The sequence below is a fragment of the Callorhinus ursinus genome, unplaced genomic scaffold (assembly GCF_003265705.2).
Source record: "Callorhinus ursinus isolate GAN/ISIS: 27379988/994484 unplaced genomic scaffold, GSC_fseal_2.0 scaffold43, whole genome shotgun sequence".
Classification (NCBI taxonomy): Eukaryota; Metazoa; Chordata; class Mammalia; order Carnivora; family Otariidae; genus Callorhinus; species Callorhinus ursinus.
The window spans coordinates 12,175,903-12,190,138 of NW_027397105.1; the positions used below are offsets into that span (position 1 = coordinate 12,175,903).

A 14,236-nucleotide genomic window follows, 5' to 3' on the forward strand; every position below is an offset into this window, starting at 1 on the left:
TCCCGGATTTCAGGGGAGCAGAGCGCAGACAGCCTCAAGTCACACTGGTGACCGAAAGCTCAATCCCAGTTTTAAAAATAGAACTTGAGACAAATGGATGAGTCTCTCCACGCCCACCCCCAGTGCGGAATATTTCCAAAGGAAATTGCCTCCTATTACTTCATTCTATTACAGAGAGCGTGTCTCATAGAGCCACTCATCCCTCCATTAATTTTCCGTGGGGAATGGACTGTGCCTTCCTGGCTTAATGGAGGAGCTAGAACACCACAGATCACCTGATTGGGGCCGGGCCCTGCCATTCCAGGAACCCTGACGCCTGTGGGGCCAGACGGTGCACAGGGCGTTGGAACAGAACCCCCGGGAAGGGCATGGCCTGCCTTCTCTGCTGACCCCAGACAGCAGCCCCATCGGGCTTTGTGGCCAGTGGGAAAGTGCTTCTCCTCGGCCCCTCCCTTCCTCTCCTCCCATTGGCGAAGGAATAGAAAAGGAGCCACAGGTGGATGGAGGCCCGGGTCGAGTCTGGGGCCGTCCCCCACACTTCAGGGCTTTCTCCTCGCCATCACTGGCCCTAGATCTGCCTTTTCTTAGGAAGCTCCATCTGCTTCCAGCCAGATGGCTTTCACTGCAAGGCTGTTCCCCAGGGAAGCTACTTCCGGCACGCCAGAGGTCAGAGCGAGACCTTTCCCATTTTCATCTGCCGCCATGCCGTGTGCACTCAGGGTCAGGCGACTTGCGTGCTTCTTGGATGATGCAAGAGAATCCTGGCAGAGGAGCGTGCCACTCAGGCCGGCTTCTCTGGGACCCTGGATCTGGTCCCATCGGGGCTGTGGCTGGGCTCGGCGCCCCAGCCCTGGGCGCTGGACGCTCTCCCGCTCTGCGCCCCTGCAGCAGTGACTTCCCACTCAGCGTGCACGCGCGTGTGCACACACGCACACACACACACACGTTTGGGGGCCAAACGACCCCAGGGCGAGGGCTCTGCTGCAGGCTACTTGCGCCCCGGGCTCCTGTGCTGGGCTCTGTCCCCAGCCTCTGCCGGGGCTGTTCCTCTTTCTGGAATGCTCTCCCTGTGCAGCCCCTTCTCCTGGGGAATGTCTTCATCAGATCGCAGCTTAAGCCTGGCCGTGGCCTTCTGGGCCCCCTGTCCCGTGTGGTCATCGTGTGGCCCGTGGTGTCACCCTGCCTGCACACCTCTGTCCTTCCTGCTGTGCGCAAGCCCCACAGGCAGAGCCGGACGTGTTTCGTGCTTACCGGAGTGGGCACAGCCATTGGCCACGGCTCTGCACAGGGCCACGTGGGGTTACTGTCACTGTCACACAGAGGCAGAAACCAAGGCTCCGGGCACCCATGTCTGTCTGAACATTGATGCTGCTCTTCTGCCAGGAGCCCTTTCAGTGGGCCGCCATGAGGGGCCCCCCAGAGCACTCGAGGCAGATGGGTATGCTGTGCTGGCCAGAGGCTGCCCACCGTGCCTCATTTCCCTAGATTTGGGGGCCAGGGGTCAGCCCAGGCAGGGAGGAGCAGGTGCCAGGGCTATGTTGAGGGAGGTAGAGCCCAAGAGCCAGGCAGCGGGCGGGTACCCCAGTGCACAAGAGCACAGAGGCCTGAGCATCACCTCCGGCCACCCCCCCATACGCATTCTTTCTCTGCTGGGTGGTCCCTCGTGCCGCGGTTGCCAAGGAGCCAGGGGCCCGCAGGTGAGCCCCGCTCTGGGTGGGGCAGCCGGCCTTGCCAGGGCCTGCACCCTACTACAGACAGTAGAGGTGGGGAGGGTGCCCCGGCCGAGTGCTGAAGCTGCCTGCTCTGGGGCCTGAGCTGCTGGGTCAGCACGGTTGAAGGTGTGCCTGGGTCACAGGGCTGCCCCATGCGTGAGGGCCGGTGGTTAACCAGAAAGTCAGGTGAGGGTATAGAGGGGTGGGGCATGGGTGTGCGTGTGGGCAGGTACAACGGCAGGGTGTGCATGACCCTGAGCCCATCCCAGCAGCTCAGCCTGGATCTGCAGGGTGGCCCTGAGCCCGGGCCGCAGGAAAGCTGAAGGAGGTCAGTGGTGGGCGGAGAGCTGGGGGTGTGGGCAGCATGACCGGTGGCTGGGTGTACCTTGACATATGTGCCGCTCCTGGACAGGTCACCATGCTGGCCTCTGCCCACAGGCCGAGGGTAAGGCAGTGGATGGGGGGGGGGGCTGCTTTTCCTGCAGTTGATGAATATGTACTATAACCCATCCTGACTGGTGTGTGCCAGATACCGGGGAGATACCTGAGGGAAGGAGAAGCAGCCTCTGTTCTCCTAGAGCTAAAAGTAGTTGGAGAAGAACATTCTGGGGAGGTGGTTTTTAGCTTAACATTAGGATAGCTTTACAACAATTTGAATTTGCCAGTGGAATGAATGAGTGAGGATGGTGAATTTGTTCTGCTTGAAAGAGCCTTGCAAATAGAGGTACTTTGTGATGGATGGATGGATAGGTAAAGGATAGCTGATGGATGGATACATGGGTGGATGGATGGATGGATGGACGGATGGAGGGTAGACTCATGGATGGGTAGGTGGATGGATAGAGGCTAGACAGACAGATGGCTGAGTGGGTGGGTAGGTAGACAGTGAGCTGCCCTGCTAAGACGTACCTGGTACAGAGTGAGTGCAAGCACTTGTCCTGTATGAGACAGCAGAGCTCCATGTCTCTTCTGAGTGTTACAATCGTGGGGAAATGGGAAGTGTAGGTTAGTGGTACACACATGCACTTGCTCCCACACACATCCTTTCCTTTGAGCGTGTCCCTCCCAGCAGTACCAGCTCTCCACTAGCGAGGCAGAGCCCGAACGTGCTCCTGTGCATTACCACGAGCCCAGCCACTTTGCCCCGCCAGCAGCATGCCTTCCCGTCTTCAGTAGCCACCCGGAGAACCTGAACCTCCAAACCCACGAGCATGCTCACCCTGCTTTTGTCACTTGCTGGTTGACAAGGCCTTTGATGGCTAGGCCCCAAAAGGAGCTTGCTGGGGCCATTTGGGAGGTTGGGGAAGACATAGGGAGCCTCTGTGGGGCCACCTAGGATGTGGCCAGCCCAGCGCAGGGACTATGGAGGCCGTGGAAGGGGCGAGCATGCCCCAGGCTTCCGGGGGGCACTGCATCCGCCAGGGGCCTGGAATGCCACCAGCACGTGCAGCATATGCCAAGTGCAGGGGCACACGGGCGCAGCCAGGGGCACGCATCTGTTCCTTTTGGAGCCACATTTTCCTGTGAAGTCTCGGTTGCTAACTGGACAGGAATCAGAGTTTGCAAACTGGTGGCCCCTGGGCTGGATCTGGCTCACGGCCACGCGGAGTCTAACGTGGTTGTCCTTCTTGCCTATTTGTAATCATTAGGGGATTTTAAATACAAGTCCTGATGTCTGGCTTCTCGAAAACCAAAAACGTTAGCAGGGCCCAGGCCCCTCTCGCGGTCACTTCCCTGGTGGCAGTGGGGGGGGCTGGCACTGCAGGGCAGCCCCCCTTGGGCAGGGCCGTGCCCTCCAGGTCCCCTGCACCCCAACGGCAGCCGACTTTGCTCGTTGGCATCACCTGCCTGGCCCCAGCAGACACTGAGTTTGAGACCCCTGGACGGGCTGTTCTGGGGTCCCCTGGGGGACAGAGGGTGGGAAGGGGGAGGGTAGGGCAGCCCCTGTCCATGGCAATGATCGTCTGACCTCCCCCCCCCCCCCCCCCCCAGCTTCACACAGGCCATGCTGAGCCAGCCCAAGATGGAGAGCCTGGATAACCCCACGGCCTACCGCATGGGCCTCGCGCTCCTGGGAGTGGGCAGCACGTTTGTGCTCTCCAGCTTCTTTGCACTGGGCTTCACCGGGACCTTCCTAGGTAAGACCTCAAGGGCTGGGGGCCATGAGCAGACGCACTCTGGGTCCAGGCGGGAGCAGGCGCTGCCTGCCTGCCGTGCCATCTGCGACATCTTCGTGGGGAGCACTGGGGGACCCGGCCGGCTCGTTGCTCTGCCCCTAAGTCTGAGGCTCTGGGCACTTTCGTCCTCCAGGCCTCTGCCTGTCCGTGGTTAGCCTGGGAAGCCTGGGAGGTCCTAACTGTGTCTCATCCAGCTGGTTGGCTGCCAGGCCAGGTGGGATTGCCGTTTGCTGCCCTTGGGCCACAAGCCAGGGCTGGTGCGGGGCTGGTGCGGGGCTGGATCGGGTGGGGGCGTGGGGGGACGATGCTGTCCCTGCTCTGCGTTCCCCACTGCCTATGGCTCAGGGGCTTTTGGGCGCAGGTCCTCATGACATCAGCAACTTCTAGCAACTTGGAAGCCCAAGAAGGAGCGCAGCTGGGGGAGGCTACAAGAGCAAGGCAGTCTTGGGGACAGGGACAGAACGGAAGAGGCAGCCCACAGAAGGAGCCCAGCAGGCAGGTTATGTGGGAGGTGCCCACGTCTCTGATGGGCTGGATCAGGGGCTCCCGCTCTCAGCCCCCAGCCAGCCAGCTTCGCAGACCTGGCCTCAGTTTCCTCCAGCGCCCAGGGCAGTCTCTGGGGCCCTCCCCGTCTGCCTGGGGGCCTCTCTGTCCACAGTCGCTTGGGGCCTGGGGTACTGCAGGCTGCAGAGGGGAGCCGGGAGCTCAGAAGGCGCTGTGTTCCCAGGCAGAGGACACACGTGGGAGCAGCGCGTGCAGGGGGGCCTGAGCTGCGCCCGTCACCCACCTGCAGCAGCGGGGCCCCCAGGCGGCTTATGCCTCGTGCTCAGGCCGGAGCTTTAGGATGCCCAAGGGCAGCGGGCGGGAAGGTGGGAAGAGACGTTGGGAGCTCCTGGGTCTGCCAGGTGGGAGCAGGGCACTGGGGTGGGCCCGGGAGCAAAGAGCAAGCTCCAGAGCAGGATGGTGGGCAGGTGGGCCGGTGTGCTCGGGGCCGGTCCGGCCAGGGCTGGAGGTCAGGTGGGGGCCACATCACACATGTCCCTGAAGAACATGCAGGGGCCTGAGGCCTCACTCCTGGGGAGGTGCGGGCCATAGGAGGGCTTGGAAAGATGTCCCAGCAATGAGGAGGTTGCACTAGTGGGGTCGTGAGGGAGGGGCGGGCGTGAGGGCGGATCAGGTGTCTGTTGCGCAGAGCCGGGGGGCCCAGGGACACAGAGGGAGGAGGGGCACTGGCCTGTCCTCCTCGGGTCCTCTGAAGACCAGGGTGAGTAGCCCAGCAGCCCTCAGGCGCGGCATAGATGTGGGCAGAGAACTGGGAAGGGGCCGCTGTGGGAGGTCAGGGCCATGGCGGGGAGCCAGTCAGGGTGGGCCGCTGGTGGGAAGAAACCAGAAAAACCCCAGGCACCACAGCCTAGCACCCCGCAGGAGAAGTGGCTGACAAAGGCCGCGGGGCTCTGGATGTAGGGCACGGCGGCCGCGCCCCTCCTGTGAGTCAGCCCCAAAGTGGGTTTCTGTGCCATCCGCCTCCAGGCCCGCAGCCCCTTTCCTGCCTCCTGGGAAGAAAGCCTTCCGCAGCACCCCCGGCGGCTCCTGTACCCCCCGCACCCTTTGTCCCCAGACAACGGACTCCTCCCGCCCACGGCTGCCCTACTTCTGCCTCGGATGAAGCTCTGAGGCATTTCTGGGGAGAGGAGGCTGGGAGGATGCACCGGTGCCCTTCAGTGAGCAGCGTGGAGCCCGTGGCCATGCGGGCCGCCTGGGGGCCCGTGCCACATTTCAGAGGGCTGGCTGACGGGCCTGTCTGAGGTCGGCCGTCTCAAAGTCACACTCTCCACTGTGGCCAGCTGCTCGGGGCTGGTCGCGGGGCCGGGGCTGTAATCCCAGGGCTGACCTCTTGGGTGGTGGGCGGTCCAGGGTGGAGGAGCAGAACAGGCCCCCTCGTTTCCCCCCAGGGGTTGGCAGGGGGAGGTGCTCACCCAGGCCACATGTTGGGTGAGAAGGAAGGATCTGGGGGCAGAAATAGTGGGGAGCAGACAGGCCTGCTTTCTTTCTTTTCTTTTTTTTTTTTAAGATTTTATTTATTTGACAGAGAGAGACACAGCGGGAGAGGGAACACAAGCAGGGGGAGTGGGAGAGGGAGAAGCAGGCTTCCCGCGGAGCAGGGAGCCCGATGTGGGGCTCGATCCCAGGACCCTGGGATCATGACCTGAGCCGAAGGCAGGCCCTGAACGACTGAGCCACGCAGGCGCGCCAACAGGCCTGCTTCCAATAGTGGAAGGGTCTCTTTCAGGAGGTGACGTGAGCTAAGGGAGAAACGCCAAAGGAGGAAAGCTGCTGGCTGGAGGGAGAGCAGGGACAAACGTCCTGAGCAGAGGGAACAGCATGTGCAAAGGCAGAGGAGAGGAGCAGATGGTGGGTGGGAAGGCCCTCTGAGGCGTCTGCATGCCTATGGCTTGAGTGGGCCCAGCGCCTGGCGTGTCCCTTGACGTGGTAAAACCAGCTCCGTGGCCGGCCTGGAGCCTCCTGGACGGCAGATCTCGTGGTTCTCCCCCGGCCCCCACCCACCGGGGGGCCTCCCTTAGGAACCGTTTGGCCAGGCTGTGAGCCTCCGGTCCTCCCTCTCCTCGTCCACAGGCGATTACTTCGGGATCCTCAAGGAGGCAAGGGTGACCACATTCCCATTCAACGTCCTGGACAACCCCATGTACTGGGGCAGCACGGCCAATTACCTGGGCTGGGCCGTCATGTGAGTATTGGGCCTGTCCCTTGGGCTGCCGCCTGGGGAGGCGAGGGCAGCCTTCTGTCCTCTGCGGGGCCGAGGCGTTCCTGGGGACTTTGTTCTCTGGGGAGACAAGGCACATCCTAGAACAGGGTGTTAGCGAACTTCCTCTTGAAGGGCCGGAGAGGCGAGGCTCACAGGCTGCAGGCGGAGGTCTGCAGCTCCCGAGCAGCCTGGAGACAGTGGGTAAAGGGGAGGCTGTGGCCAGAGCTGGCACCGCATCATTCATGGACGCAGAAATTTGAATTTCATATACTTTGCATGTGTCATGTCATACTCGATTCTTTTTTTTTTTTTTTTTTTTTAAACCACTTAAAAATGTAAAAACCATTCTTGGCCTACAGACCGTAAGCTGCCAGTCATATACTAGAACGCGAGGGCTGGTAGGCCCCCAGCGCCTCTAGGGCTCACACTGTCCAGAGACCTCGGGCGAGGAGCCGGCCTCAGGAACGCTGTGGGCTCTGGGGTTCAAGCCATGCGCCCCTCCAGAGCACTTCCTGTTTGTCCATTTTGCATGTTAGGGCTCCTTCCATCGGAAGTTTTTCTGTAGGAAGTGTTCTGCTTTTATTGAATACTTGAAACCACGTGCCTAGGGTGTTACAGGTGCTCCCAGACTCCAGGAAGGTTATAGGACATAAAGGAATGAATCTCTAATGGTGGAATGTCAGGAACGACCTGTTTCCTGGAAACCCCCACCTTTTGAGGCAGCCCAGATCGGACCACTGGGCTTTGAGTGCAAGGAGCTAGAGGGGGATCTGTGGATCTGGCCGGGACCTCTCCCCCTGCCCCAGTCCCACTTGCAGACCAGACAGTCCCCTCGCCTGGACTTGGGCAGTGGGATCCCAGGGGCTGAAGGTTCCATGCCCCTAGATTGACCCACTCCACAGAGCATCTCCCAGGGCCCACCCTGCAGCTTCTGGATTCTTCCTGCTGAACTCCTTTCCCCACCCCTGCCAGCACACCCATTGTTCTCTCTCATTCCCACCCCCATTTGGTCTTCCCAAACCCAACTGGAGTGTCCCCTCCTCCAGGAAGCCCTCCCTGACCCTTGGCTCCCCATCCCCCATACACAGGTGCCTCCTCTGTGCTCAGAGTGAGATGTGACCTCCGCCTCGGAGCTGTCAGGCCATGGCTTGCAGGAACATGAGACCCTAGGGAGGCCTGGGCTCCTCTGTGGCTCAGGACGCGGCCCGGCGCTGAGAGCTTATTAGAGATGGGCCGTTACCTGGGCTGCAAGACGCTGTCTTCCACCAGGGGCCCCGCGGATGGGGCTTCCCGGAGGAACCGGGTGTGCCGGAGCCCTGGCGGGCCTGGGCAGCAGGATTCCTGGGGGCATGAGGCACCGGGGCCTCCTGCTCCATCCAGGTCTCACCTTCCCAGCTCCCCAGCCCCAGTGGGACGCCCCGTCCCCCAGGGTGCGCAGCCAGTTCCCTAGGACCAGCCCTGACGCCACCTCGGGCTCAGGGCCAGGCATGTGGGTCTCCCCATCCGCAGGAGATGATCCTTTCCACACCGGGTTGTTAGCATGTCAAGGGCAAGAGTGGGATAGCACTTGGAAGGGGCGGAGGTTTCATGTGCATGGAATGGAGAGGGGGTGCCAGCTTGCCTCCCGGGCCAGGGCCCGGTGTGGGGGCGTCCCAGCGGTCAGTCTTAGCGACACTGTGGCTACAGAGCCCTGGCCCCATCCTCCTGAGCTGGCTGCCGGCAGATGTGGTGGTCCAGCCTGCTGCCTGCCTCCTCCCCAGCTCCTGGGGTGCCTGACTCGTGAGTGGGGACTCTCTGCTCACTCTAGAAAACCAAACCAGGGTCAGTGAGTAAAGCTCCAGGAGGGCAGATTTTACTTCAGCCCCAGAAGGGTCTCTGCTGGGTGTTGGCGTCTCCGCCTGGCCGTGGCGAGGGGCAGACAGCCCACGCTGCCCCCAGAGGATGATTCGAACAGAGTCCACAGAATGGGGGAGGGGCCTTCGCTCTCCCTGCTGGGGTGCCCAAACGAAGGGACAGTGTGAGGTCCTGGGCGAAGGAGCGTGGACAGGGCAGAGGGTCCCCTCACGGTGCACACATGTCCTGGGGCCCCCAGCCTGAGGCTCCTGGATGCTGTGTGTCCCCCGTCTCTCCTCCCGGCCATCTAGATGCTGCAGCCCAGCCCCTGTGGAGCCTCGGGGATCCGAGGGGACTAAAAAACGTGGGACCAGCTGGACAGCAGGTGCCCCCAGGCTCTTCCAGCAGGTAGCCCACGAAGGGCCCACTGGACACTCCACATGCCTCTGGGGGCACTGGACCCATTTCTAGAAAACAGCCTGAGGACACTGTAGGTGGAGGGCAGGTCCCCTGGAACATCCTCCTTGTGCAGAAAAAGATCCGCTTGGCCACTCGGGCGATTCTGAGAGGCCATTCTTTCCTTCCTGATTCATCCCCGCTGTGTCCTGAGCTGGGGGGCCGGGCACATGGGAAAGGGAGTGTGGGCCCCCCTTTGAGGACTGAGCCAGCCCGGAGAGGTGGTCAGCGAGCAGCCAGCAGGTCAAGACCCGGACGGCGGGGGCCCTGGTCTGAGAGAGAAGGCTGGGCTCGGGACCTGAGAGCATCTTCCCCACAGGCACGCCAGCCCCACCGGCCTGCTGCTGACCGCGGTTGTGGCCCTCGTCTACATGGTCGCCATCCTGTACGAGGAGTGAGTAGACACCCGTCACACCCGAGGAGCGTGCCCGCCGAGCTGGGCCGGGCTGCCCGTCACCACCCGAGCGGCCCACGGGAAGCTTCGAGCCGGCCCACTGGGCCCTGGGGGGCCAGGCAGCTGGTGCTGAGGGAGCCCGGGCCTCCTGCCCCCACTGCGAACACCCCCTCCGTCCATGCTTCGGCGGCGGAGCAGGCCTGGGGTGGTGGCATCACCCCCGAGACCTGCTGACTGGAGCCTCTCTCCCTGTCCGCAGGCCCTTCACCACACAGATCTACCAGCAGCAAGCCTCCCCGTCCCACAAGAGGAGCTGACCGGGCCTTTGGCCATGTCGCGGAGCGTCTGCCACCTCCGGCCTGCCCCGAGTGCCAAGCCCTACAGCGGGGAGACGGGCCCCAGCCGCCGCTCGGTGTTGGTGCCCGGCGAGGGCCACTCCAGTGCCTTGGAAACCTCTGCCTTGGGGGCCCTGGACATGCTGTCATCTGGCCACTGAGCCCCCCTGCCCTGCAGCCCCCAGTACATCCTAACTCACCAATAAAGGCACCCTGACGCCAGCATCCTCTCTGGCTCTCTGTCTGGCCGGCGGGGGCAAGGGGAGGGAGTTTGTGGCTGCGGGGAGTAGGGCATTCCCCTGAGGGCTCCAGGCCAGGCTGGTGTGGCCCTCCTTCTCACTGAAGCCTGTCAGCCCTGAGCTGGGCACCACCATCCACACGTGGCAGGGAAGGGACTTGCCTGGATGTTCGGGCTTCCTGTGCTGCCAGCCTCACCCCTGCCCCGGTACCCCCTCTTCTGTCCCTTTCCTTTGGGGAGCCAGCCCAGGCTCAGGGTAGGGGTATCATCATACCACCCAGTGGCCCAGCACCCCCACATGCCAAGGAGCTCCCAGCCTCTGTGAGCTGCCATCCGGGTAAATGATCAGAGAGTGAAAAATATGCCGAAAATTTAAAAGCCACATGAAAGTACCTGGTAGGGGTGGGAGCCCCATTAGCCATGGTGGTCGGGGACCCTCTGAGGAGGTGACATTTGAGCTGAGACCCAAATGAGATCTCAGAGGGAGCAAACTGGAGGATTCCAGGCAGTTGGAATAGCAAATGCAAAGGCCCTGTGCTCAGAACAAGCATGGGTGCCCAAAGCAGCAGGCTTCTGAGGGCCCAAGTGAGGAAGGAGCATCACCGGCTGGTGCCCCCTGGGGCATGACCGCATTTGCAGAAAGCTGGGCCGTGACACTCATGCTCTCTGAACCCCAGGCCACCAGGTCCAGCCTAGAGAAGCTGGCCTTGGAGACAGATCATCTTTGTGGGGTGATCTGAGTGTTATCAGAAAAGTCCAAACGTGGTCACATGGCAATCCCCTTGGGCCTATGAGGGGCCTGCATCGAGATGGGAGTGTGCGCGGCCCTGAAGGCCGCCAGGAGGTGGGCTTGGGAAGGCGCTGTGGCTGAGGAAAGAGTGAGGGCTCGTGTACCTCCCCAGATTTGCTAGCAATGCTTGACCTGCGGAGGGAGCGGAAGGGCTGGGCCCGGCTGGACTGCGGACATGTGGTGGTGTGCACGACGACCACACGGGCCGGGGTCGCCCCTGTTTGCCACGGAGGCTGGGTGACTTGTCCTGGAGGCACAGGTCTGCCCCACCCCAAGCTCATGCTCCCTCTCTCCCACTGAGGGGGTTGGAATTGAAGAGAACTGGGGGCTCCCAGGGCCATGGGGTGGGGCTTCCTGGGTGGGACCAGAGGACCTGGGCCCTGTACCCAAGTCTCCCCCCAGACCCTGGGGCTAAACTTGGCATCTCTGGTTGACGCTGACATTTCCCTCCTAAATCTTTGTGGGCCTCACATCGCCGGGAGGAACAGGCCCCGTAATCATCTGGGGCCTGTTGGTCAAGCCTGACTGCAGAGCCGAGTGCACAGGGCCTGGCCCTCCTCCAGGCCCCAACCTTCCCCTCGCCACACTGGGAGAGCGGCGTGAGCCCAGACTCCACCTGTGCACGCAGCTCTCAGAGCCCCCGTCCCCCACCCTGTAAAAGGGCCGTGATATTCACGCCTGCCTTATGTATGCAGCAGGAGTCCAGGCGGTGCAGGCTGGGCCTCCCTCGTCACTCGGGGAGCTCCTTGAGCCCTTTTCTTGAATTTCTGGAATCCAGAGTCTTCTCCGGCCTTGACGGGCCACAAGAGGCATCTAGTCTGATCTTACGCAGTGCTTCAATCCCTGCGTCTGCTTGCACACCCCTAGGAACAGGGAGCTCGCTCCTTCACAAGGACTTCTGCACACATAGCGTTTGAGGCTACGCTGCTATCCTGAAGGCTTTGTCAGGGCAGGATGGACGAGCTCCAGGCAGCCCAACCCATGGGTCCACATCGCGGTTTGGGGAATGAATGACACCTACACTCGGGACTTAACTTGGCTGACTTGGGAGGACACGTCTTATCAACGGACATGCCCAGAAGCTGCCAGGAATTGTGATTCAGAATGCAGGCTGGGCTCAGGACCAGCCACGGGCGCTCACCAGCTAGAGGGGGCCGGGGCCATGATGTCAGCGCCAATCTTGACCATCTGACCTGGGGTGGGGGAGGGAGCCTCTGATTCCAGGCTAGGTCCCAGTTCACTGATCTCCCGAGGGAGAGCTGGGTTCAAATCCTTGGCCCTGCCACCCTTGGGCCTCTGCTCATCACGGTGGCCCTCCCAGGACCGGAGGCCACCTTCACTCCGACCCTCTAGCATGGGCCATCAGGAAGGAGCCAGGAGCCATCCTATTCCAGAGCCCAGCTGCCCATACTGTGCCTTCATGGGAGGCAGAGAGAGGGCCCCTCATCCGGGGATGATGCAGGCCCAGGCCGTGACCAGCTTCTGCTCACATCCTTGTCTGGTCCCTTTCTGCAGTGAACGCCCCGCACCACTGTCCACAGCGGCCCTGTCTGCAGGGCACCCAGCTTGGTTCTCTCTCATCTCGGACAGGGAGGGCAGGGGAGAGAAGCCTCAGCAGGGTCAAGAGGGGTGGGGGGGGCCCCAGCCCAGCTGGTCTGTCACACAATGATACCCAGAATCAGAGCCGAGTGGTGAGCCCTTGGGTGCTCATCAAGTGATGTGAGTCTCTGAAACACCTCATCAACGGTAGACCCGAGGCTTGGGGACAGATGTGGAGGGGCAGGGAGATCTGAGGGGTGCGCTCTGAGAAACGGGGCACGGATGTCCCACAGTTGGCCCAGAGCTATAGGAGGGTCACAGTAGGTGGGTAAGAGCCAGGACTGCCAGCCCCCTGGGTTCAAGCCCCAGCCCTGCCGCTACTACCTGTGGACCCTGTCCAAGTCATGCCCCTGCCTCAGTTTCTCCATCTGTAAAATACCGAGAGAAATAGTTCCTACCCCTCAAGGTTGCCAGAAGGAAGGACCTAGAACAGTGCTTGGCACAAATAAAGCCTCCCCGGGTGTCCCCTGCAGAGGGTGTACGATTCTGCGGGAATCCCTGTCATTGAGGGGCTGGATAAGATGGCCTCTGAGAGCCCGAGGTGCTGTGCCAACATCCGGGGGCCGCAGGTTGGTGCCCCTGACACTGCCCTGAGCACCCAGGCCTGTGCAGATAGGTGGGTGGCACCAGCTACCGGCTCCCTGGCTTTCTCCCAAACCCGACGCAGCCAGAGCAAAACCCCGCACGGCCTCGCTTGCTGCCGTGGGGAGCGCTGGCTTTTCCCTGGCTCCAGGCCCTTGAGCCCATCAGCCCCATCCGGGGTACTGATCAGCCTGCTGCCTCCTCTCTTGGCTCCCGCACCCCCCAGCCCCACCCCCAGGGCTGTGAGCCCAGGGGTCATTTACTATTGCTATTGTTACCACGTCCTGCCCCTTACGCTGCTTGTACTTTCTCATCCCCGATCAGAACCAGAACCGCTATTTTCCAGAAGAGGCACCCGAGACCCAGGGAAGGCAAGAGACTGCTTTAACCCCGGGGCTTTGAGGCCCAGCGCCCCCCTCCCTCTCCGCCCCCCCGTTGCAAAATGAGAATGTTGGCCCAAGCGACTCTCAAGGCACAAAACGCTGTGGGGCAGGGAGGAGGGCACGTTGGCCCAGGCTTGAGCAAGGAAGGGCAAGTCTCTGGTCCTTCGGGTGCCACACAGGAAAAGGATGGGGACAGCCCCTGCCGGCTTCAGAGCATCCCTGGCTGGGCGAAAGGGGACGCCAAGGCCTACCGTAGAGCGCGGGGCGGGGGACGGCTCCTGCTGGGTCTCGGCCTGGAGCCCCAAGACCCGCGCCCCGCACCTCGCCAGACCCCAACCTGGAGGCTCGCCCCGCACTCCAGCCCCGAGAGCGGTGCCCGCGGCCTCCCCGCGCCGCCGGCGGGGCCTCTGCTGCCCTCTGGCGGCCGGAGCGCGCGGCGCCGCCCTCGGCGCTAACACGGTCGCCGGGGACCAGGCACGCGCCCGCGGACGGCAAAGAGGGCTGCCGCGGGGGCTCGCTCTCGGGACCGAGGAGAGAAGGGACGTACGCCAGGCTCGGTGCGCGGTGCCGAGCACTGGTAAGCAGCTGCGATTACGCTGCTGCTGGGCCGGGACTGCTGTTCTTATTCTCTGGGTAAACTGAGGCCCAAAGGAAGTGAGTGTGAGCGTGAGAGTGCGTGTGTATGGGGTCCTTGCCCCAGGGCACAGAGGGTCAGAGGCACAGGCGGGACTACAAACCCGACGCCCTTGCGGCCGCCGAGCCCCGTGCCGTGAAGAACGGGGTCCGCGCGCCCCTAGCCCCAGCGGGACCCGGGACTCAGTTGCTCCCCGCGCGCGGCAGGCAGAAGCAGCAGCGGCGGGCGGAGGTCGCGGGAGGGGGCGGCGGGGGCCCGCTGGGCGTGACGCACGGAGGCTGGGAGGGCGCGGGGCGGGGCGGCCGCGCAGGCTGCATATAAGGGCGGCCTCCGGGCGCC

At 62.6% G+C, this 14,236-nt stretch overlaps 1 protein-coding gene across 11 annotated transcripts in view; it reads left to right on the forward strand.

The window, feature by feature from the left end:
- Positions 1 to 9,893, forward strand: part of PEMT (phosphatidylethanolamine N-methyltransferase) — an 85,832-nt gene extending 75,939 nt beyond the window's left edge. For 8 of the 11 annotated variants that reach the window (XM_025864006.2, XM_025864002.2, XM_025864005.2 and 5 more), the window contains 5 exons: positions 3,705 to 3,850; positions 6,524 to 6,635; positions 8,798 to 8,894; positions 9,262 to 9,336; positions 9,596 to 9,893. In XM_025864006.2, coding sequence (XP_025719791.1) covers positions 3,705 to 3,850; positions 6,524 to 6,635; positions 8,798 to 8,894; positions 9,262 to 9,336; positions 9,596 to 9,832 — 667 coding nt within the window. In that variant the 3' untranslated portion in view covers positions 9,833 to 9,893. The remainder of the gene's footprint in view (positions 1 to 3,704; positions 3,851 to 6,523; positions 6,636 to 8,797; positions 8,895 to 9,261; positions 9,337 to 9,595) is intronic. The other 3 variants (XM_073881813.1, XM_025864011.2, XM_073881812.1) reach the window with 2 other exon arrangements.
- Positions 9,894 to 14,236: the final 4,343 nt, after the last annotated feature.